The following is a 24,103-nucleotide window of genomic DNA, read 5'->3' as shown; positions in this document are numbered from 1 at the left end:
GTTTCAAAAACTGTTAACACTTTTCGATCAAATACGGGAATCTCTGTTGAGGCATTCACTGGCTCAGGGGTTAAACAAGCCGTTTCTAAGATAGAGGGAGCCTGTAACAAAGACAAAAGATAAAACCTGCTTCTTGCCTCCCCGCAGATGTACCCTGTAGCCAAGATTCCATTTTTTAAATTTTCATCAATAAAGCCAATGTTGAATTAAGAGCTGTTTCCTTTCATTAGAGTAGCACTGCCCACATGCTTTTTGTCAATTAAAAAAAAAAGAATATAAAGCGTCGAGTCTGGTTAAAAATCAGAAGCTCTGCAGCAAGGCTCATTATGCACATAAGTACCTATAATTCACAAAGCTGAAAGGCTTAGCATTGCTGAAACACACACGTACATCCAGCTATTTAAAAAGCACCACTTCAACAGAGTCATCTGCCTGCATTATCATTCTGCAGGTTGCCTTTGAATAGACAAAGCCATTTTAGAAAACATACAAAGGGAAGAGTGGCAGTTGCTATGCATCTAAGGGCTTGAAATCATCCTGGAAAAAACCATGACCCCTCCCCCCCAGTCGGGCCGTTCCTTTCCAGTTTCCATAAGGGTCCCCAGAAGAAGATACTTTATGTTTCTTTCAGCTTCCATCCTTATCGCCTCGGGAGAAGGTGGCACAGGGATCCGAATGTAAGAAAAGTTAAAGGAGGCATCAGGGAGCACCCATCCCTTGGCATATACTATGCAATCTAACAATTTAGCCAACAAATCAAACAATGCTGTGAAATGGAACAATTTTTTTCCTGCATCAAATGCAGTTAACTTTTTTTTTTTTTCTGGAGGCAGTCAGGATGGAGAGGCAGTGTGGTGGAGTACAGTGGTTAATCTCAAATAGAAAGGGAGGTGCCTAATGGTACAGAAGGCTTCCCGTGGCCCACATATCAATTTATTTGTTTTTGGTTTTTTGGGCGGGGCAATGAGGGTTAAGTGACTTGCTAGTAAGTGTCAAGTGTCTGAGGCTGGATTTGAACTCAGGTCCTCCTGACTCCAGGGCCGGTACTCTATCCACTGCACCACCTAGCTGCCCCTCCCCACATATCAATTTAGCTTTAAAATGTAATATCTATATTTCATTGCATTTTTATTTATTTTCTTAAATGTTTCCCAATTATGATTTGATCTGGTTCAGGCCTCACTTGGGAGTGTTGTGACAAGCATGTGGCTCATGAGACCTGTATTTGATGCCTCTCACATACAGTGTGTTGGAGTAGGAATCAAGAACACCTGAGTTTGGGGCAACTAGGTGGCACAGTGGATAAAGCACCAGTCCTGGACTCAGGAGGACCTGAGTTCAAATCCAGCCTCAGGCACTTAATACTTACTAGCTGTGTGACCTTGGGCAAGTCACTTAATCCTCATTGCCCTGCAAAAAAAAATTAATTTAATTTAAAAGAACACCTGAGTTCCAAAGCTGACCCAGACATTTATTAAGCCATGGGTGAGTCATTTAACCTCCCTCAGTTTCAGTTTCCTCATCTGTAAAATGGGCATCATAATCACACTAACCACACGATGTTGTTGTTGGACTCAAATAAGATATGTAAAGTGCTTTGCAAATCTTAAATTGACACATAAATGTTAGCTATTATTATGATTATTAGGAAATGTTCTGCAGTGAGTATAGGTCACCTTTCAACAAAGGGGAAGAAAGCTCGGGAAGTAGGGGCCGGGACATGAAAAACAGACTATCCATGTGAATTCCAAGATGTTCAGTATGGACTATCCACATAAGGAGGGGCCACACATGCTGCCCTTCAAGTGCCTACAGTATGAGCAAACTATGCACAAGGAGTTCATGCAGACTTTAACCCAATCAGCATTTCCCCCAGGAGCATTGCCACCAATGAATATCGTTAGAACAAAGAAGGCACCTTGCCCTATGTAGGTATAAATATCAGAGGGGAATGGGAGGGAAAGTGTGGGAATTCAAAGCAATTCACAATGTCCGCCCACCGCCAGGGACACACCGACACCCCCCCCCACCCCCCCGTAAGTAAATCTCCTTTAAATAAATTCTATCTCTTTCACCCTGGAGCTGCCAATGGCTTTCTTCAGTATCAAGTTTTTATCAGGGTACAGGGGCATTCAGACCCTACAATCTCAACTATTATGGTAAACTTTGAAACCTATTTGGACTATCTTGATGATCTTAATAGAGAGAGATAGTGATGCATAATGGGTAGAGTTGACCCTGAAGCAAGGAAGACCCAGGTTCAAGTTCTGCCACCCAGACATATCCTGGTCAAACCACTTAACCCCTCTTTGCTCTAGGCCAAAATTCTAAGTTGCAAAGAAGGTGGCAACTGAAAGGGAGTTTTCACACCTGGGAGTTCTCAATTTAGGTTTAGTCCCTGTCCCTTTCCTAATAAAAGCAAGGGGCTTCCTCAACTGCTCACTCCCTGGTTATCCAGGTTACGGGCTCAGTTCTCCACTCTGCTTTAGAAAAAAAAGACACGGGCCTGAGGAATATTGATTTCATATGACCCACCTGTAGGCAGGCTTAGGCTCTGAAAAACTCCAGAGAAAGAGTTCACAAAGGGCAAGTGCTAAGAAAGGTGAGGGGTTTTAATTCTTGCTGTTTCAACATTAGGCCCCACTTTATCCATCAGCTTCTAATGATTCCCAAGTCGTTTTCAAAATAAACCAAGGAGCTTTCCATAGGCAAGGAGGAAATTGCCCAAGAAAACTTCCATGGCCTTAAGTGATCATAGATTTCAAGCTGGAAGGAACATTAGTGACCAATAGTCCGATTTCTTCATCCTGCAGAGAAGGAAACAGATACCCCAAGAGATGGAATGACTTTTTCAGAATCTCACAGGGAGTCAGTGACTAAACTGGTATTCAAACCCAATGTCCTTTCCACTGCCCCCAAACAAAGCAGCCGTGCAGTTGTAATCTCCCAGGCTCCTTTGTGTTGTTCAAGATAAAGTCTCTGCTTTAAGGTTTTATCTTTATTTATTTATACTGGTTTATATGAGATCCCAAGGAGAAGATGGAGGAAAATCTCTGATCTGACAAAGAAACTTAGGGCTTTCCTAAACCAGCCTTCTCCAAATCAGGCAAAGTAGTTAGCAGCTAGCAATAAACCTTGAATGCCAGGCCAATGGGTGCTGGTGAATGAAAATCTGGAGGTACTGTTAGGAACAGAGATTCCCCCGACAGTGGTGAACAGAACTGTGAGGAAGAGCACAAGAAGTTGAAAGCCACCCCTAGGATCTTCCCAGCCTGCGTATTTACTACTAGAAGATGGCTTAAGCCTTAACCAGAAGTAAAAAATGAAAGAGGAATTTCAGGGAGAGCTCCAATTACAAGTTTGTCTAGGCCAAGGTCACTCTCAGGGTCAGAGTTGCACAAAGAATGGACACTAAGTTCCCTGGAGTTGTGCTGTCCACAAACATTCTCAGAGCAGACACCCATATTTAGGATCCAATTAGGAGGAATGAGCAGACATTTTTTTTACATCTCATTAACATTTATTTTGACCTTTTTTTCTCTAAGAAATTGGGATTGATCTAAACATTCCTCACTCTGCCTCTTGGACTCCCCGGCTCCCTTGATTCATTAGGTACTACTAACTCCAGTTAACCCCTACTTTCAAATCCGTGGATGATTACATTGGAAACTGCTCTTGTGGCAGAACCAGGTCTTTCATGAGATTTCAATTGACCAACATTTTAATACAGAGAAGTAGGAAGAAGATAAGAGACTTTGATAAAAAGAATGTAGTGTAGCTAAATTACCCACCATGCTGGGATCTGTGCCCTTCAGGGAGGTGGGATGTGATTTTTAAAGTCACTAGCAAGTACAATGTGTTCTGATGCACATATCTGTATAGACACAAAATTGCAGAATCATGCATTTAGAACTTGAATAAACCTTGGAAAGGTTATCTAGTATAACCCCTCCTTTTCTAGAGAACACAAAGGCCCCAAGAGGGGACATGACTTCCCCAAGGTCACATAGCTAGTAAGTAGCAATCCTGAGATTTATTTTTTTATTTTTGCAGGGCAATGATGGTTAAGTGACTTGCCCAGGGTCACACAGCTAGTAAGTGTCAAGTGTCTGAGGCCATATTTGAACTCAGGTCCTCCTGAATCCAGGGCTGCTGCTTTATCTACTGCGCCACCTAGCTGAGTTTTAAAGTGCTGAGATTTAAAGCCAGGTCCTCTGACTCCCCATCCAGCATCTAAAGGCAACATGAACAGTTCTTTGGTCTTACCTATACTGTTTTATTTTTCTAATTGATCAGAAGGTATGAATCAAAATATCATCAATGTGTACTAGGTTAGTGGTAACAAGACTATAGAACCTGGTTTCAGAAAACCTGCATTCAAGTCCTGGCTCTGTTCCTTAATGGCTGTATGACCTTATGTGAGTCACTTAACCTCTTAGAGAGGTTTCCCCAGCTATAAAGTAGATATAATAATACCAGTACTAGCTATTTCACAGGGTTGTCATAAGAAAAGCACTATGAGAATGTGAGGTTATTAGGCATTAAGAAAATAAGCAAGTAGAATGTTTATAATTAATAGTGTATTTATATCATCTTATAGTGATTTAACATTTTATTTTAAATTATAATAAAGACCAGGAGAAGCAAGGCTTTGGTTCCTAGATTATAGATCTCAGACCATCTAATCTAAGCCTTCCATTTTACAATTGAGGGAACTGAGGTCCAGAGAAGTTAGGTGACTTGCTCAAGATGACACAGCTAATAAGTTGCAGAGCCAGGATTTGAAACTGGGTCCCTACTTGCAAATACATGCTGTGAGTTCACACCTACCAATTTGTTAGGAAATAGCACCAAATAGGCCTCAAACCCTTGTTGGTTTTATTTCCTGTGGGCTGAACAATAAGCAGCTATGTGTCCAGTGTGGTGCAGTGAAAAGAGTGGCTCTGGAGTCAAAGGACCTGGGTTCAAATCCTGGCTGTGCAACCTTGGGCTTGGAATGAGGGAAACTTCTTGGAGTTTCAGTTTCCATCCCTGTCAAGTGAGGAGACTAGATTCGATCAGCATGAACCAATGATTTTGGAGTTAGGCTTACCAGCTGCTCAAAAAAAATGAACTTGGACAAGTTTACTATAGTTGTGGTTATTCCAAATGTAACAAAAACACAAGAGTGCACAAATTCACTTTAACACAGATGAATTTTAATAGCTGAATCAAAACACCTGAAACACGATTCTTGAGACTTTTAGCAGCACCAGCAACAAGGAGTGTGGATTGCCATAGGGCAAAATTGAGATGGCCAAGGTAGGCACAAATTGAATTTTGAGGCCCCCGGAATTTTCTTCGAATACAGAGAAATGAACAAAGTAAAAATTTGGTATGATACCTTAATGGATCATTTAAAAAAAACTATACATAATTCTAATGAGGAATGTCTCATATCTAGTGTTCCTTAAAAGCAAAAGCCAAAACAGAAATTAAACCCCAAACCATCGACACTAACTATTCCTGGGTATATATATATATAATCAATCACTAGCACAGTTCTGGGGCTTAAGTTAGCCTTTCTCTACATTAGCCAAACTATACATAAGCAGCCCGCTGGGTGTTACACATCAGAATGCCACTGCTTGAATCACAATTAAGTACCTTCATTAAGAGATCATGAAGTGACTTGGCAGGGAAATTGGTATGGTGGTGAAGAGAAATGGGGCATCAGTCGATCCATCAAGATGATTAACATTTGTCTTGAGTAGAAAACAGGCCCCAAAACATTAAAGTTATGTGATTTTTAGTCAACAAACCATATGCCACTATAACAGAAGCCAGTCCTTTGGGGAGTCAGTCCATGTTGGTCTTTATAAAGGCCTAAGCTCTACAAATAGAAGCGATCATAAACAGAATGCAAATAGAAAGAGGGGTCCCATATCCCATGCAGTTTTTTAAAATGAGCATTAACAACGACTAGTTCTTACTACAGCAACTTGAAAATTTCCACCTTAATGTGACTGCTGCAGTTGGATCATAAAACTTGGAAAGCAGTGTTGGTAGCTGTGGGTGAAGTCAGCAGAAGGAGCCTAGACTTAAGAGCTGGAAGGAAGGGGAGAGGGTCAATTCTGGTTCTGATATCCCACATCAAGGCTAGTCTGGGTAATGGGACCAGATCTATACCTTAGGTGGAGATTTGGGTGTAGTCAGTTCATTCCATTTTCAGACAAGCCTCTCTGCGTAGGTGAACTTTTTATGTGATTAGTACAGAGGCTAGGTTGTACTATTGTGAACGCTGCCCTTGGGGGAAAAAAATCCCTTTACTGGTAGTTTCTATCAGGAGTTCACTGTTTTAGGTTAGATATTTATCAAAGAGAGTATGGATCTACAGAATAAGAGCTACATGGGACAAATGGATCAATCAATAAAAAGCAGGTTCTGGACTGTACATTTCAATAACATGGTTTAGATCCAGCAGCCACTGTGGCCAAGAGTTGACCAAGCCCTGTTGTACTTCGATAAGCTTACGTTAGGACACAGTAGGATTGTTTAAGAGTTCTAGACTTTCCCCTGCCATTGTCCAAAGGCCAAAAGAATTAAGTGCCCGGTCGTTGTTAAAGACAAGCTACTTTAAAGCAGACTAAGACATTAGCACATTGCTCTCTTGGGCCTGAGCTGCCATCCCGTGACAAACCTGGAATTCCATGGCACTGAAACATACATTATAGACTCAGAGGACTTTGAGTTGGAAGAGAGCTGAGAGATAATGGAGTTCAACCTCTCACTCAGTACAGGAATCCCTTCTATAGCATCTCTGATAGGTTGTTACTCAGCCTCTGGTTGAATGCCTTGGAGTGACAAGGTCCTCTCAAGGAAGTCCAGGCCACTGGTAGTTAGCTCCTATGTTCTGCTTCTTGTAACTTTTACCTTTCGGTCACGGTTTTGCCTCTTAGAGCAGCCAGACAAGTTAAGCTTCCTCTTCTACATAGAAAGATCTTCCAATACTTGCAGTTAAAGAACTTTGCGAGGGAGACTCATTGTCCCCTAACTTCTAATGGCCTTCCCAATGAGCTCGTTCTGGTGGCCAAAAGGACTACCTGAGCCAAATGCAGTGAATCATGACTAAAGACACTCATCATTAGGAAGATCAGGCAGAACTCTTCAGTTGATGAAAGGCTGACATAGAAGCAATGTCTCGATGCAGCGAGGGTGCAAAGTAAAGGCAGATCAACCATTTCTCACCAAAGAAGGTTGAGATATTTGAACAAAATCTATTCGTTTCAAACAAAAGGAGTCTAGTGTCCCCAGTGGCATGAGTCTGTCTCACATTGAGGTGGTATTCTTTGAAAGGCTCAGAGCAGGAGAAAAATATATAGAAGGGGTTCACCAAGGCAACATACATTGTTACAGATCTGCATTTGCAGTCATGCCAGTCTCAAGAAGCATCACTACTTCTGCTGAAACACAGCTCAAGACTCATGCCATTCCTTTGGCAGAAATGTAAGGAACTACTTTTCCAAAAGTTGGATGTGGCAACCCTTTTCAGTTCATTAGTGGAAACCTTTTCAGTGATACCTGTAACTCTCCGACTCCATGTTGCTGAAAGTCTCATTTTCACAGCGGGTTCTGGGTTAATACTGCAAACGTGAAACTATTTCATTCCTTTGAGACCTAAATCTTCCTCGAAAGCCCTGGTTGATATATGCAGGAAGGGGAAATAGCAGAAATCACACACAAAGACATTTGGCTTGCTCCCCATAAAGCTTTTTCTTCTCAACTCCCAACTTCAATTTGAAAGGCCCTGATTGACAGTCAACAATAACATCTAACTACCCTTTCTCTGGACCCTCTTGGATGCGCCTGGAAATCAGCTCTCCTTATACTATCGACAAATCAAGGTTGGGGTACACTTTTCTAGAAGCTGTCGCTTTAACAGCATGAAGATCCAGCTTTGGAGCTGCTGTTTAGGTCAACAGTATGGCCCAGCAAGCAATGCTCCAGCTGCTCCTCTACTGCCAGAACCTGCCTCACTGCTTCTTCAAAGGCCACGGTGACATTGGTGTCATCTTTGGCACTGGTTTCCAGGTAGGGGTAATCCCCATGCTCCAAACACCAGGTCTGTGCCTCTTCAGTGGTCACTTGCCTTTCGACTTTGTCTACCTTGTTCCCTAGGACTACAAAGGGGAAGTGGTCAGGGTCTTTCACGTCTGCATAATAGATGAACTCTTTCTGCCAGTTGCTAAGATTTTCAAAGCTCTGCCTATCATCCACACTAAAGGTCAAGAGGCAGCAGTCTGCGCCTCTGTAGAATGGTGTTCGTAGGCTCTTGAAGCGCTCCTGACCTGCAGTGTCCCAGATCTGGAGGGTCACAAAGCGACCATCGACTTCCAAATCTCGGTTTAGGAATTCCACACCTATAGTGTGGAAAGCCTGAGAGTCAAATTTGTTGGTTACATAACGGTTCATGAGGGAGCTTTTCCCGACTCCACCATCCCCCAGGAGAATGACCTTTAAGAGCAGGGACTTCCCACTCATTGTAACGGCAGCAGGTGGGTATGGGCTTGTGACCAAGACAATCTGAAAATAAGAGGAAAAAGAAGAGGGAAAACAGTTAAACGCAAGGAAACTATAAGCAATTCAATATTTGATTCCTCTGCATTGCAGGGGAAGGCTCTATACTTTAACTGACAGATTAAAGAGAGGACATGGACATGAGTCACAAGATGGGCAGACATAGATCGGTTATGATCTGCACGGGTACAGGGAGTACCCATATTGGTAACATCACAGAGCCATTGAAAAAGTATCGTTTTTGCATTCGACACAAGCCCCGTAACAGTACACAGCCAAAAAGAACAAACTCTTCACGATATACGAAAAGAGATAACTTGCTTTTCTTTTGTCTAATGCTGCTACAATTTCTGACAAAGTGTTGAATATTCAAGGCTGAATACATTGGCAAAAGAGTACTTCACTCCTAACTGATGGTATATAGTTTCAGTTTGGGCCTGGCCCTGGGATGGATAGCATGAGCAATAAAAGGATAGTTCTGTAACTGATTTGGGGATTGAGACGTGCTACTGAGAGCTTCCAAGATAGCTGATGCTGAAGTAGATCTCTAGGCCTGCGATCCCTGCACTAGGTTCTGATAGGAGAAATGGGAAAAAGGTCAAGTTAGTCAAAGCGTTTCTAATTCTGTGGGGCTTGTCTATCAGTGAGGGGGTCTACTATGATCTTGACTTTGCTGAAACTGATGGCATTACAAAGGTAATGACTCTGAGTCAGAAAAAATACCAAACATACATGGAATTTCTCACTCATTTTGGGGAGGGTCCATGGCAGCTTATTTCCACATGAAACACCTAGAAGGTATCTTAGACAAATTACATATAGTGATTAGGTCGTTGGGTGAACTAAACAAATCTGTAAGAATGATGAAGGTAAAGGGAATATTATGATTGCAAGAGAAAAGAGAGATGGGAATGGAGCCACTAATTAATGCCCTTGCTAGAATGCCCCCAGAAGCACACACGTTGTAAGTTTAGTGTGTAAAGACACACTAAGAAGTTTTCTCCCTCCATCCAAAACTTTTTGGTATGTTTGTGTAGTAACTAAACATTAGAAAGACCAAATCGTGTGTGTATGTGTTCGTGTGTGTGTGTGTGTGTGTGTGTGTGATTCATACAACTGCTTCTACAAAGGTATCTACCTACCTGATTCTTTTTCCATGATTTTAGTCTTCTTATCCACCCTTTCTAAAAAACAACTTTGGAAACTGAATTCCAAAAATTGATAGGAAAACACCTCAGGAAAAGCAAAAAGTAACAACTTCAACTTAAATCCACAGCACATATTTAATATGCATAGTTAACACTCTAAGAGAAAAGTGAAGCTATAAGAACCTTAACTTGTCCCAAATATAATGTATTTAATTTGTATTCTTAGTATGATAACGTTAAAGAAAATAGCCTTTGAAAAGAAAACAGAACAAAGCTAGCAAAAGATATTTAGTGAAGGGAATGCAAAGAGGGGTGTAAAGTACAGGGAACATCTACACTAGAACTAGGCTTCCTTCTATTTCTTTCTCCTAAAGGCCCCATTTCCATGACAGGACAGTTGCCCCAGTAAAAGGATAATCTGCCCCACACTGTTGTACCATCTAATGTACACAACCAGGTGAGGGACTTGGTCAATGATTTTATTGATAAAGAGAACTCCCAGAAGAGTGAACTTCCTCTACCGATGTAGGTTAGCAACTCCCCCGCAACTTATGGTCTTAGAGCCCTGAGAGGTTGAGTGACTTGCCCAGGGTCACACAACCAGTCTGTGTCAGAGGTAAGACTAGAACGCAAAGGTCTTCCTGGCTTCAAAGCCTGCTCTCTAACCATTGTACCACTCTGCCTCTTTCACTGTCCACAGTAATGAAGAAAAAATAAAGTAAAACTGGAAGCTAGCTTCTGCTTGTCATTCTATTCTCAAAGCTGATCATTTGATCAAGGTAGTCAATCTTGAACAAAGGTGGTACAGCTCTTAGCCCTAAGCCTGGAGCTTAAGAAATTGATTTGACTGACTGGTTGATTGCTTAAATAAACAAATACAAGACCTTGAAATTATAAGACACCTTCATTTTAATAATAATATTCTTAATCAAGGCAAAACTCTTAGATAAACAGTTAAGCTTGGGTAACAGAAGTATAAACAGAAAATCAATTAGCAAACAGGGCTCACAGTTTACACTTGGACTATAAAGCATCTTTTTCATCCTACTGTTTAATAGTTTAATGTTATAAACGTCAGGAAATTCAAGCTAAAAATACTGGATTGATTAATTCATCAGTAGAGATATTAATTGCTAAGTCACTAAGCACAACCCCTTTGCAGGTGGAGGAGGTATAACGTAATCAGTGTGAGGAACCCCCTGGTGTGGAAATTCTCTCCACTAATTTCAATTGGCAATTTGTCTTAGAGTCTCATCTGCAGCACTGATAATTTCAGTGACTTGCCAACAGTCACACAGCCCATATATATGAGAGTTGAGACTTGAAGCCATAGTGACACTATAGATTTCTCAAGCACCCTCATAATTACAAAAGCCCTATTTTATGCCCTCTTCTATTCGCAATTTGAAGCTCTTGAAGCCAGCTCAATTTGATAAATGTTTCTTTAAATGGAGATGGAATAGCTGTTAGCATACTTTCTTGTTCATTGTGCAGATCTGAAAGACAATTTTAGGAAACAGGACTCTTGACATACTATGATAGCAATCAATGGCATGTGTGAAATGAACTCAGTTACACTCCTAGCAGACTGGTGATCATATTATCAAACTCATTAGGGATAATTTCCCGGCTGTGGATAAGCTCAATAGAATGAAGGGCCAATGAAGTGACTATGGAAACCAAACTACCAGAGAGCTACAATTAGAGTAGAGGAGTAGGAAGGACGCATGGGAAAGCAGACTGCAATTATTTGTACTTTGACTGCTTTGGGAAATACACAAATGATGTTGAACCTGCACCTTTTCATTAACAGCAATTTCACTAAGTTTCACTAATTGTCTGAGACAATTAGATACTTATACATCATAGTTTCTTTGCAGCGATAACATCTATTCTTTGGCTCAGAAATTCTCCTGGTAAGCCACTGGATCCAGGGCCACATCCTCAGGGAAGGGGTTGTTCGGGCCTGGATTGGGACTGCCTCTTATTACTGCTCTTTAATCCATTCCCCCAAATCCATGCTTGAGGTTCAATAACAGGGCACGAAAGTCCAGTGGCAACCTTTCCCCTCCTAGGGTCCCTTGCGCGGGTAGTTCTTTTACTACTGAGTTAAATGTTTGTTGACTGCTATAAAAAGTATCTAGGGGGCAGCTAGGTGGCGCAGTGGATAGAGCACCGGCCCTGGAGTCAGGAGGACCTGAGTTCAAATCCGGCCTCAGACACTTAACACTTACTAGCTGTGTGACCCTGGGCAAGTCATTTAACCCCAAGTGCCTCACTTAAAAAAAAAAAAGGATCTAGGAATTCAGGCTACTGAATTGATTCCAGAGCATGCCAGCTGCCCATTTCTTTAGGGTATTCACCTCTACCATGGTGTAGCAGAAGTAGAGCAGGATTAGGAATCAGAAAGATTGAGGTTTTAGCCCCAGATCTACCGCTCTCTAACCATAGGACCCTGGACAATTCAATAGAACATAGGCTCCCTGAGAGCTGAGAAAAGGCATTCACCTCCTGTGAAGCTTTTGTTTTGTCTGCTAAGGAGAATGGTCTTTGGACTGGAAAGGGTAGAACGGAATGGATAATAGAAGATTGATACTTGTGCTAAGTAGGGAGTTCATAAGAGCTGCCCTTAAGAAGTTCAAGTCACCAGGTCTAGAACTCCCTGCTATGGTTAGATGTGATTACTAAGCCATTTTCCATGATCTCTTAAATGGAAGAGACTGAAGAAGGGAAAATACTGTCCTAATTTTCAAAAATGGAGAAGAATACACTAAGCAGACTGTATGTCAGTGAGCCTGACTTTGGTTCCTGGCAAAATGACCTTATCCCAGGGATGGTTAGTGAACATTTAGAAAACGAAGTTATGATCAAAAAGAATCAACTTAGTTTCACCAAGAGCAGTTGGTCATGCCATGGCCAATGTGCTTAACTGTACTTCACTTTTAGAAGGGAGGAAGCTATTTTGGGGGCACATGAGGGAATTTGTCCTTGGGGAGGCAAAGTAGAGAAAGCAATGGCATCAGAAGACCTAGGTTCCAATTCTGCCTCTGAAGCTTTACTGCCTACGTGAGCTTGGGAAAAATTACATACATAACCTCCCCAATTCATCTTTAAAATGAAGGCATTGGGCTAGGTGACCTCTCCTCTCTGGTCCCTTCTGGCTCTAGAGCTATGATCTTTAGTGATAGAAGTATACAAAAAGCATAAATAAAACAAAAGAAGAGGCCATTTCCTTTTGTGACAAAATTCACAAAAGTCGGACAAATGAGGTAAAGTTTCTATTGATCTTAGCAAAGTATTTGATAAAATCTCTCATGCTATTCTGGTGGCATAAGATGGAAACATGTGGACTAAATGATAGTGCAATTAGATGGCTTCAGGATTGGTTGAATGGCTGAAGCTTAAGAGTAGTTAGTAATGGTTTGATGTCAGCCTAGAAAGAGGTATCCAGCGAAGTGCCCCAGAGAAAGGCGTTTGGCTCTGTACCATTTGAAATTTGTTGTCATCAGCTTGGATAAGTGCATTAATGGTATGCTTATTACATTTTCTAGGGGCAGCTAGGTGGCGCAGTGGATAAAGCACCGGCCCTGGAATCCAAAAAGATTTTGACAAGGTACAGTTCTAGGCCAAATATAATCATTTGAGAGATAAATACAGAGTCTTACTTTGGGATCAAATCAATTAACCTCACAACTACAAAATGGGGGAGGGGTAGCTAGACAAAAATTTATTTGAAAAATACCTGAGGGTTTGAATGGACTACCTAAAAGGTTATATGGAAGTAAAAAAAGAAAAAAAATCAAACTGGGTTTCATGAAGATAAGCATACTGTCCAGGACTAGGGTTCCTCTGTATTCTACCCTAGTTGGACCATATGGGGAATTGTCTTCAGTTCTGGCTACCACATTTTAGGAAGGACTTTGACAAGTTGAAAAACATTGAGATGAGGGTCTTAAGTTTAGGTCACATGAAGATGAGTTGAAGGAACTAAGGACATTTAGCCTAGAGAAGAGGACACCCCTCTCTCTCTCTCTCTTTCTCTCTCTCTCTCTCTCTCTCTCTCTCTCTCTCTCTCTCTCTCTCTCTCTCTCTCTCTCTCTCTCTCTCTTTCTCTCTCCCTCCCTCTCTCCCTCCCTGTGTGTGTGTGTGTGTGTGTGTGTGTGTAGAATATTATGGCTTTTAGGATGGACATAAGGAAAAACTGCCTGACAATCAGAACCATCTAAAGATGAAATGGACTATCTAGAGAAGTAGTAGATTCCCTCTGAAAACTGGATGGCCACCCACTGGGGATTCTTTTTCAGGTGTGGCTTCTGAAGGTCCACCATCCACCTCATATTTTGTGATTCCCATCTGAGCCTCAGAACATCCCTGTGAGGCAAGGAGGCTAAGGCTCAGAGAAGGATACCAACTTACCCATAACCATATGGCTAGTAAAGTATCAGAGGTAAAATTTGCATCCAGATTTTCTGCCCCCAAGTTCAGTGCTCTATTTCCTATACTATACTGCCTCCATACATGTGAAAGGGCTTTTGTAGATTGAAATATGGAATGCTATATCCACAAAGAATCGCAGACTTAGAGCTGGAAAGGACCTCAGAGCTTATCTGGTCTAAAGCTCTTATTTTACAAGTAAGTATAATTTTACAGTCATGAGCCCAAAGTCTCAGAGGTGGTAATCATTAGAGGCAGGAGAACAGTTTTACTCCAGAGATGATTCCTGGTAGAAGGTACTGTTATTATTGTTGTTGTTGTTGTTGTTGTTGTTGCTGATGATGATATAATCAGGATTGGACTGGGGGGGAGTAATGATATGATGGCCGGGATGATGATTATTACTGAGGGGAGGCATCAATAAAAGGAGTGAATTTGTCTTTTTCAGAGCTCGTAAGTATTACTCTGTATCTGAAAACATGCTATATGAAGTTGACATTTTCTATTAATGTTTCTGGATGATAGTTGTATTATTAGCACATGAAACAGCTCAAAACCCCTTAAATCTGTATCATCGCTATATAGCCTTTATGCAGTACATGACACATGTCTTAAGGTTTGCTTTTCTGATTAAGTTTCTGTTTTTCAGTAATCAGCTTTACCAGTTCAGGCCTCCTCAATTTTTGTAGTAAACCTTATACAGGGCCAGGGGCAGCTGAATGGCTCAGTGGATAGAGTGCTAGGCCTGGAGTCAGGAAGACCTGAGTTCAAACCTGACCTCAGATACTTACTAGCTGTGTTACCCTGGGGCAAGTCACTTAACCCTGTTTACCTTAATCCTTTGGAGAAGGAAAATGGCAAACTGCTCCAGTATCTTTGCCAAGAAAACCCTATGGACAGTATGGTTCACAGAGTCATGAAGAATACGACACAACTGAATAATAAGAAGTATACAAGGCCAAGTGAGGGAGGAATACATCCTGAAACAGTGATAAAGCTTCTCACGGGTCACAGGCGGAGGCTGGCTCCTCCACTCTGTGGGAACAAGCATCAGTGACAAATCCCAGCTATATGAATACTCCTCCACCCCCACCTCTGAGGGGTTATAAAAACCTCTCCCCTAGAGAGAGAACTTTGGATTCATTCAGGGAAGAGCTGGTGTCCTGACTGCTGCCTCACGCTCCCAGTCCTGCCATTTCTGCCAGATTGGGGAAGCTGATCGCTACCTGTTCCTGTGTATCCTTGCAAAAAATCTCAATTGACTCTGTAAATGTAAGTCAGTCTTGTTTAGTCGTTTCCTGCTCCTGTGATTTGAACCCTACCACTGATCAGCTTGGCTGGTCAGGCTAACACAAACGTACTAGGAGGTCGGTGCAGACACTGCACTTTTGAGCTAGGGCGATGGCAGGACAGACTGGGCAGAGCAGGAAAGTGAAGGGGAAGGAGAAGGAATTCCCTATCCTCGACTGGATGGCTAAGATGAAAGAAAACCAAAATGATGACGTAGACGGGCTCATTTCCCTCCTAATGAAGAAAGCATTGGTTGAGAAGGAAAGACTCCAGTCTGAGATAAGAGTCTGTTGTGAAGATGTAGAGGATAATGAAGGGGGCAACTGAAATCAAGTTATTTCCAAAGAGGAATAAACAGAATAGTTGGTGAAGACAAAAAAGATGGTGATCCCTTTTCTCTCTCCCCACCTCTGATTGTCTTGAAAAGGGTTTGTAGGTGGGGGTGGGTTGGGGAGGGCATGGGGATAAGAAAAATCAAATCCAGGAAAATCAAAAGAACATATTTAGAAATATTGGCCAAATTTTAAATGACTTTGAAGTCTGGCTTTATGGTTCTGTGTTAAATCTGATGTGTATACATGTGATGTGTAGGTGTGTGTAAACCTAGATACATGCATGAGTTAGCTGTTTAATTATGTGTTCACCAATGTGGTAGCAGTTAATTTAGTTTACAATTTACTGTTCTTTTCTGTTTTGAGAGGCAATCAGGGTTAAGTGACTTGTCCAGGGTCACATAGCTAGTAAATGTCTGAGACCAGATCTGAACTCAGGTCCTCCTGACTTCAGGGCTGGTGCTTTATCGACTGCACCGTGATCTTTTCTTCACTAAGCTACCCAATGCAAAAGACCTTGGAAAAATAATTTGGCATCTGACTGTGCATGTGTGTGTATATATGTATGTGAGTCTGTCTCTCTGTGTAGGGATAGAGAGGACAGTGGTTGTCAGCAAAAAGAATTTCAGACAACCCTGGAATCATGCTATTTGAATTAGTCATGAAAGTTTATAAAATTTTGGATTATAAATAGATGCCTTATCTCTTCACATCTGGCCAGAACTGGGGGGATAAATTCTGCATAAGATTAATTCTGAAGGATTATGCAGACACCTGGGGATTTGTGTGAAGAATCTGAATTTTGCTTTCCAGCAAAAGAATAGTGTGGAAGAAGTCATTGCAGTCACAATTTTGTTGACTATGAATTTGATGCAAATTATAATGGGAAGGCAATCAGACTTTCATGTGATTCTATTGGGGGTACTTCAGCAATGTCTGGAATGTAAATTGATATCAATGACATTGCATGTGCACGAAATTTCATGTGTTTTCTCTGTGGTGGGTTGCTGGGTTCACCCACCATGGAATGTTAAATTGTGGGGATGCAGACAATGAATAATTTGGACCTTTGCACCCAGACTCCCTTCCTGAGCTACCCTTCCCCTTTTCTGCTGCTCCCTGAAACCAGGGATGGCTGAGGGTGAGGGTGGGCTCTTCTCTTTTGCCCCTTCTCTCAGAGGGCAATTTCTGTGCTGTTTTGTGCTCTCCTTCCCTAGCTTGAAGAGGTGCTTAGACAGCATTTGCTAGCTACTCTATCCCTTTTCTTTCTGAGATCTTTCTCTCTCCTGAGGGCTGAAAGCCTCAGACTCTCTGGCTTTTTCTTTCCACCCTGGACTTCTGAAGCACCCCAGCAAGAAGAGACCTGGGAAAGATATTTGTTATTGCTATGTCTGGTTCTTGAAGGACTTTTTCTGCAAGCTGCAGCTTCTGATATTCTTCCCCAGATATCTATTCTCTCTCATGAACTTTATGCCTATGCAGCTCCCTTCTGTGTCCTTATCTTCTCTGCCGAGCATGATGTGTGATTTACTATTGGAAGTTATTAAATCTAAGTTCTCCAAACAAAGTATTTATCTGATGGGGCTAATGCCTATTTGGATAAACAATGACTTGCACATTTGTCTTTAGGCTAAAAGCTCCCCAATATGATCAGCTTTCTTTTTGCAAAGAAAGACCTATGATAATATGAGTTGTTGGGTACAATCTATCAAAACATACTATTACTAAAGCTAAAAGACCCCAACTTCATAAGACTCTTGGAATGTATATAGAAGCACATCTATGCATTTCTATGAACAATGTAGACAATAAAAGAGAACATAGGCAAATAATGTGCTTTTTGAAGATCTATAATCATAGCTTAATTAGCATACCCAGGCCCATGGTGGTCAGTGCTACATTCCCTCTTACATATGAAGTTAAATGACGTGCCCACGGTCTTCTAGCTAGTAGGTGGCAAATCTGGGGTTCAAATCTAGCTCCTCTGAACCCAAATGTAGTGTTCTTTTTACTCTATTACCCTGATTGGCTCCAAGCTTCAACACTTCTATCCTACCATGCCAACTTCCTTTATGGTAAACCGCAGCTCACACCTGTCTTCCTAGACTCCAGGTAGACAGTTTGACCTCACTTTCCCCAAAACAAAAATTCTTTCCCCTTCCCCATGTGGCCCAGTAGTCTAGAGCTGACTTCAGGGAGCTAACAGTTCCCTCTATCCTGGAATGTCCTGAGAGAAACCTGTATGTGAGACCCTAGGGATTCTCAGAATGGATGATCATCTCTTCTGAAAAAGGAATGAAAAAGTCAACTATCATCTCCCTTCCTTTGCTCTCTCCAGCCCTTGGAGCTAAGACTCCAAATCTTTTAATCCACAAGCTTTCATGAAGCTACCATGACTCTGGCAGATCCTAAACAGGAGGCTCCCTTTTTCCTCCCTTATAGGACATATACAAGAGCCCCCTTTTATCTGATTTTTTTTAATAGAAAAAGAAGTTCAAAATAGGAGAACCAAATCCCTAGAAGCTACACGTTGCAACAATTCTAGTCTTTAGATAGCAGTTTTAGCCTAAATAATTTAGAAGTCGTGAAGTAGAAGTAGAGAGCCTAAGTCTTGCAGGAGTAGTTTTTATGAGTGATTTGCATGTCTGAGTCTAGTTTTGAAATTCGCAAAGCAAAGACACTTGAAATACAGAATAAAACTGGAATAGAAAAAGCATATAGTTTTAATAGCGTAAAGCTGAGAAAAGGTTAGGGCCATGCTAGTTAAAAAGGTACCCCCTCCCCCCATACTAAGAAAAGTGAAGTTGAAAATCAATAAATAAAACGAATATCCTTGGTGATCTATTTCCAATGTGATAATCTAGTAGCTAGAGTATTTTATGGGATTGTATGTAAAACTCTATATAAACTTTGAAGCACTGTGTGATCAACATCAACTATTACTGTTACTGTTTTTTTTCTATTGATCAAAGAACAACAGTTCTGTAATTCTTATTGCATTCGAAGCCATGTATCCCCAAACCTGTAACAAGCAGCCCTAAATCAAGGAGATCTTGGCCCCCTAGGAAGGACCACAACAAGAGATAAAGTATGCTGGGCCACATTGGAAGATATCACAATAAGAGCGTAGAACAGAGAGGACCTCTTCTAAACAACACAAGTTGCAAGAACTGAATCTATCCTGACTGCAATGAAAATGTAAAATTGGGGCGATTATGCAGTGTTTAAGAAAGTCTATGAGCACCAACGCTAAAACTGAACTGTGGAATTTGAGTTGTCATCTGAGTAATTTTCTCATCCAGAAGAAGCTGCCTACACTGTGTACTCAAATGGAGAATAACAATGATCTCTGTGCTTTGTTTCCTAGAAACTTGAGTGTAGAGTGGATAATACATGGACCGTTTTGTAACTTGGACTCATGGGAATGTGTGGTTGGAGGAGCTTACTTATTGGTATAATAGTTTCGATTTATTTTAAGTGCTTCTGTTTACTCAATATTAGTGTATCCCATAATGTTATTATTTTTGATATTATTTTGTTCTAGAGTGAAGTCAAGTTTGGTTTAGATTGTATTATGATTATCTAATATGCCATATTTGGATGAGATGTGGGGTTGAAACTTAGGAGAAGTGGAAAAGAAGGAAACTTAGAAAAAAGAACTGGAAGCTTTGGAAAGACTTAGCAGGAACTTAATAGGTATAAAAGGCGTATCATCTACTGACTGGTTCATTCAATGTTACATCTGCAAACTAATTGGGTACTTGCCAATTTTGATGTTGAGGCATGATGGCTGACCAATTGTTGGCTGTGCCATCTCTTGTGATGACCATAGATAGTGGAACTTACTGTGTGGGGAAGAAACCATTGGGACTATAGTTGCTTCTTACAATTTGATTGTGATTCTATTTTGACCATGCCAAGTCAGAAACCTGCTAAGAAAACTTACTAAATTATAAGGCCTAATTCGTGCTAGAAATTATTATTGATGTGATGGGCTTGAGGATGAATCTGTAACTATCAAGGGGTGACTGTCAACAGGTTACTTACTAAAGTGCTCATGAAAGAAGCACTGAAGGCAGAATAATGGTTCTGAATATTGAATCAGTCCCAGGTGGTTATATAGGAGCAGAGGTAATGATTGGAGAAGCGGCCTCACGAAGGTGGTGGCAGGACTTTTCTGATGACCCTACTGTTTTCTTCCCTGGAAAGAGGCAACCCCTCACCTGGTTGACCATGGACCTGACTAGTGTACCCCTTGAATAGTATGAAGACATATATTATGAATTGGCAATTCAAGAACCAAACTTTACTCATTATAAAGACAGAATTAAAGAAACTAAGCCCCCCAAAACTACGCACGATCAGTCTGTAATTCCTAGAACAATATGCTATAAAATACCATCAATATCACCACAAAAAGGTCTTTCTCCCCCTCTGGCAGTAAGTTCCTCTAGTCCTTAAGAAATACTTGTTCTATAATGATCTTTTGTGTAGCTATCTAATTTAGCATTTACAGAAGAAACAAATGTTTGTAAGAGTTCACTGAGATGAGAAGAGATACAGTATAACCAAAGGACAATTTTAAGATACCTCTACCATGGGAATCCACCATGGAAATGAAGGGATGACCCATGGAAAAATATATCCCAATAATAACTTTTTAATTTCCACAGTTTTATATATTTTCTTTCCACCTTCATATCTTGTTTGTTTATAGAAGTTGTTCTCATAACCCCTTGGGTAGATAACTTTTTTTTTGGGGGGGGGGAAGACACTATTCCAATTTCACTTAGATTGAAAATTACTTGTCTCCACCCATGGAATCCAATTGTTTTTGCACTGCCAGGATAAGTCACCAAAGCCATAAATGTGATGAAAAGTCTCCTTTGCCCCAGATAAAAGAGGGTTGTAATGACTGGTATGGCCTAGCAAACATCAATGGCAACCGTCATGCTGACAAAAACCACAAGTTTATCCATCCCTCCCAATAAGCCAATACATCATTAACCCTTGAGTATATTCCTTCAAAGAGATGGAATATGGAAAAAAGAAGTTGTATTCTTTGCCTGTGAATGGGCTTAAAAGGTCCAAATATTATATTGACTCTGCCTTCTGTGTGGTAGACATGTACCAGTGTACTGCATGTCTTCATTGTTGCTCTTCTGCTTAACTTTCTGCTTCTCAGGAATCAGATTCCCTAGCTTCTGTCTCCCCTATTTTTGCAGATGAACTTGTACAAGCTAAGAAAAATGTCATCCTAAAATAGTGATAAGGTCCCAAACAGGCTCATAAGCTCAGGTTGTTCCCCCTCAGTGAAAAAAAGCCTCTGTAATGAAACCCAGCCATATCAGTATTTTTACATTTAGCCCCTGAAGGGGCCATCGGGTTCATTCACAAGAAGATTGGTGTCCCAAATGCTGCCTCATATTTTTGGCCCAACATTGTTTTCCATGTACCCCAGAACTGAGATGATCTATGTGGCTATTGTGGTTGTCTGTATCAGAGTTTGCAGTGATTGTACTCACCTAACTAAGGTCCACCTGATTCCCACCTGTTCCTGAGTATATGTGCAATAAAATCTCAGTTAATTCTGTAACTATGAAGTCAGTCTCATGCAATCATTTCTTGTAGCCTGTGATTTGAACCTGAACTCAGCTTGTCTGCTCAAGCTAACATATCACCTTAGTCCTTGATTCTTATATTATTATTACTTTTAAAGTGGCACAAATGTGCTACAGCACTTTTCAGATAAAAATCAATAGGTAGAATTCCATAGACCTTAGAGATTTTCTAGTACAACTTCCTCATTTTACACAGAAGGAAACTGAGGCCCAAAAAGCAGAAATAACTTGCCCAAGATGTTAGTGGCAGATTCTGACCAAGAATTCAAGTCTTCTGACTCCTAGTCCAGTGTTCTTTCTCTAATTCTGAAACACAGAAAAATGTTTAACTGATATGAACATTGTTCCTTTCCCCAAATACAAACAAGCCCCCCTGTAATTTTCTCCCTGAAATAGTAATACTTCCATTATCATGTGATCATGGTTGGTAGAGGAGAGAGAAGGTCTTTTAGAAGTACTTTGAGAAGAATTAGCAAAGTACAATGGCAAATAAAACCATTTTTTTTCTCTCCCGAGATACACTTGTGGCAAATACTTAAATGAAACATTCCAAGCATATCAACAAGTTGTCAAAAGGAGTCTATAAGAACATAAATGTAAGTCAAAATCCTTATGTCTAGGCCCCACAATCAGCATATTATATGTACCCAGATAGAGAATTCTGATAAAAACTGCCTGTCCTAGAGAAAATCTGATTCAACGGGCATCTAAAAACCCTGAGATTTGATTCTTTTCCTTGTTTTCCTTAAAGATGCAGACTTAGGAACATCATCTAGGAATCATTTACCCATTTCATTCAATGTGGTGCTCTGACTCATGTTGTACCCAGAATGAAAAATTCGCCCAGCAATTTTCACACTGCAGCATTTATATACTCGGTGATTAAAAGGGGTGGGGGGGGTCTAAGAGGTAGAAAATAATTAGTCCTTTGAAAATAATATATTTTATCATGATCATGAAGAGAGGACCCAGAAACAGACAAGACAATGGCAATGCTATCTCAGTTGCCTTATAAGAGGAAGGAGTCTCTCCGATCAGGTAGGTATCCATAGTTTACCCGAGGCAGATCTTGAGTGGGGCTCTAATATCTAGCTAGAAGAAGGGAAAGGTTGAGGGAAAGAAGGGAAAAGAAAGCAGGGCTGTCCTCAGAGAACATGGAAGAGAGTGGCTCTGGCAGCACTATGCGCCAAGGAGGAGCCCAGCAGTAGGGAAAACCCGGCTTGCTGTGACACAGCAGTTAGCTCACTGTTGGAATCTATCACACGGAGTAGAAAACACTGCACTAGTGAGTAGGGAGAGGGGTTCTTTCCTCTCCAACTGCGATCACCTCAAAAAAAGGGGGGGGCTGGCCACCACCTGGAGATCCCTTGGGTTAAAGGCATGGTCATTTCTGAGATCAGAAAGTTGTTCCTGAAGTCCAGAATATCTTCTCACCCCCACCCCTTAGGCAGCAGCATCCAACACCATCTGATGATGCTCGGGAGAAAAACAAAACCTGTCAGCCCAAAGTCGTTCTGCAATGTTGACAGGTTGGCCGCTGCGCCCATGCTGAGAGCCTAAATGCCACCGCTGCCAGAACAGAAGTTGGCGCCCACCACGGGCCATGGCCCCAGAATGCCCAGCATCCCCTTTAGCTTCCAAGGTTCCTGACCTCCTTGTTTGCGACCTAAGGCCTTGGAGAGGAGAGGCACGGCGGACTGTGATTGGGCAATGCCCCCAAGGCCTCCAGGTCTGTCCTAGGGGCCAATGGGTGGGCAAGGATGGATGGCATTAAGCCGGCAGCAGCGGAAGCGCAAGGGAAGAATGGACCGGACCGGGAGCAGACGGCGGGGCGCGGGGCGCAGGCAGCGGGACCCCGGCCTCCCGGCCCCCAGGGATGGAGAGCGGGGGCCGGCGTCCCGTCCCCCCCCCCCGCAGTGGCCCCGGGCGGCGCGCATGCGTGCCCCGCGCCTCGCGCCCCCCGCCCCCGCCCCCTCCCCTTTGCTCCCGCCCGCCGTCGGCTCTCAGGCGGCTCGCCCTTCCCCAGCCAGCCGCCAGCCAGGTAGGCAGGCACCTTACCCGGGGGCAGGGCCGGACCGGGCCGGAGGCGCCGGGGGGGGGCTGCGGGCCCGGCTGGCTCCGGGTTGCTCGCTCTCCCGGTCCCCGTCAGCGCCGTCCCCTCACCGCCGCTTCGCCGCTGCCGTCACCTCCGCCTCCTCTGCGCCTCGTTCGCTTGACAGCTGCCGCTCGCGCCCGCCGAGTCCCGAGCCCGCGCTTGCGCCCGAGAGATGGAGATGGGGAGGGGGAGGGGGAGGGAAAAGGGGGGGTCGGCGGCGGAGGCGGGGCCGGGCCGCCCTTCCTCGCGCCCCGGCTCCCCGGGGACCCTCGCGTGCGCATGCGCATGCGCGCCCCGCGGCTCGGCGCTTCACGCTCACCCCTCCCCGCCCCTCTTCCAGCCTCCGGCCGTCAGTCCCTTCACGATATATGGAGAAGCAGTTAGAGATCTGGGGCCCCCCACCCCCACCCTGACAGAGGATACCTGGGTCCTGTTTCGGGAGCCAGAAACAAAGACCTCTCAGGGTTTTTGATGGAGATCTTCTCATCCAGTCCTCTTCTCCTACGGATGGGGAAACTGAGGCCAATATAGGGGGACGGATTTAGGAATGTAGGGATGCCAGAGCTGGGAAGAATCTTAAAGGGGTAACCAGCCGGCCCCCTTTACAGAGGAGCAAATTGAGCATCC

General features: G+C 42.5%; 1 protein-coding gene across 3 annotated transcripts; it reads right to left on the bottom strand.

Moving 5' to 3' along the window:
• Nucleotides 1-4,970: 4,970 nt before the first annotated feature.
• On the bottom strand, nt 4,971-23,670 carry RAB9B (RAB9B, member RAS oncogene family). 3 transcript variants are annotated; one of them, XM_043974851.1, is made up of 3 exons: nt 23,440-23,670; nt 21,640-21,687; nt 4,971-8,562 (listed from the first exon to the last, which is right to left on the bottom strand). In XM_043974851.1, the coding sequence occupies exon 3, from the start codon at nt 8,518-8,520 to the stop codon at nt 7,915-7,917; it is 606 nt and encodes a 201-aa protein (XP_043830786.1). In that variant the 5' UTR covers nt 8,521-8,562; nt 21,640-21,687; nt 23,440-23,670; the 3' UTR covers nt 4,971-7,914. The 3 variants fall into 3 exon arrangements, with proteins under 3 accessions (XP_043830786.1, XP_043830785.1, XP_043830784.1); XM_043974849.1 differs by having other exon boundaries at nt 4,972-8,562; nt 21,614-21,687; nt 23,440-23,669; XM_043974850.1 differs by lacking the exon at nt 21,640-21,687.
• Between the last annotated feature and the right edge of the window lie 433 nt (nt 23,671-24,103).

The sequence above is a fragment of the Dromiciops gliroides genome, chromosome X, assembly GCF_019393635.1.
Source record: "Dromiciops gliroides isolate mDroGli1 chromosome X, mDroGli1.pri, whole genome shotgun sequence".
NCBI lineage: Eukaryota > Metazoa > Chordata > Mammalia > Microbiotheria > Microbiotheriidae > Dromiciops > Dromiciops gliroides.
The sequence above is the reverse complement of the archived record's forward strand: the minus strand, read 5'-3'. Positions and strand labels throughout refer to the sequence as shown.

What these genes read in the sequence shown, in the direction of transcription:
- RAB9B (XM_043974851.1), bottom strand. Translation starts at nt 8,520, where the DNA reads ATGAGTGGGAAGTCCCTGCTCTTAAAGGTCATTCTCCTGGGGGATGGT.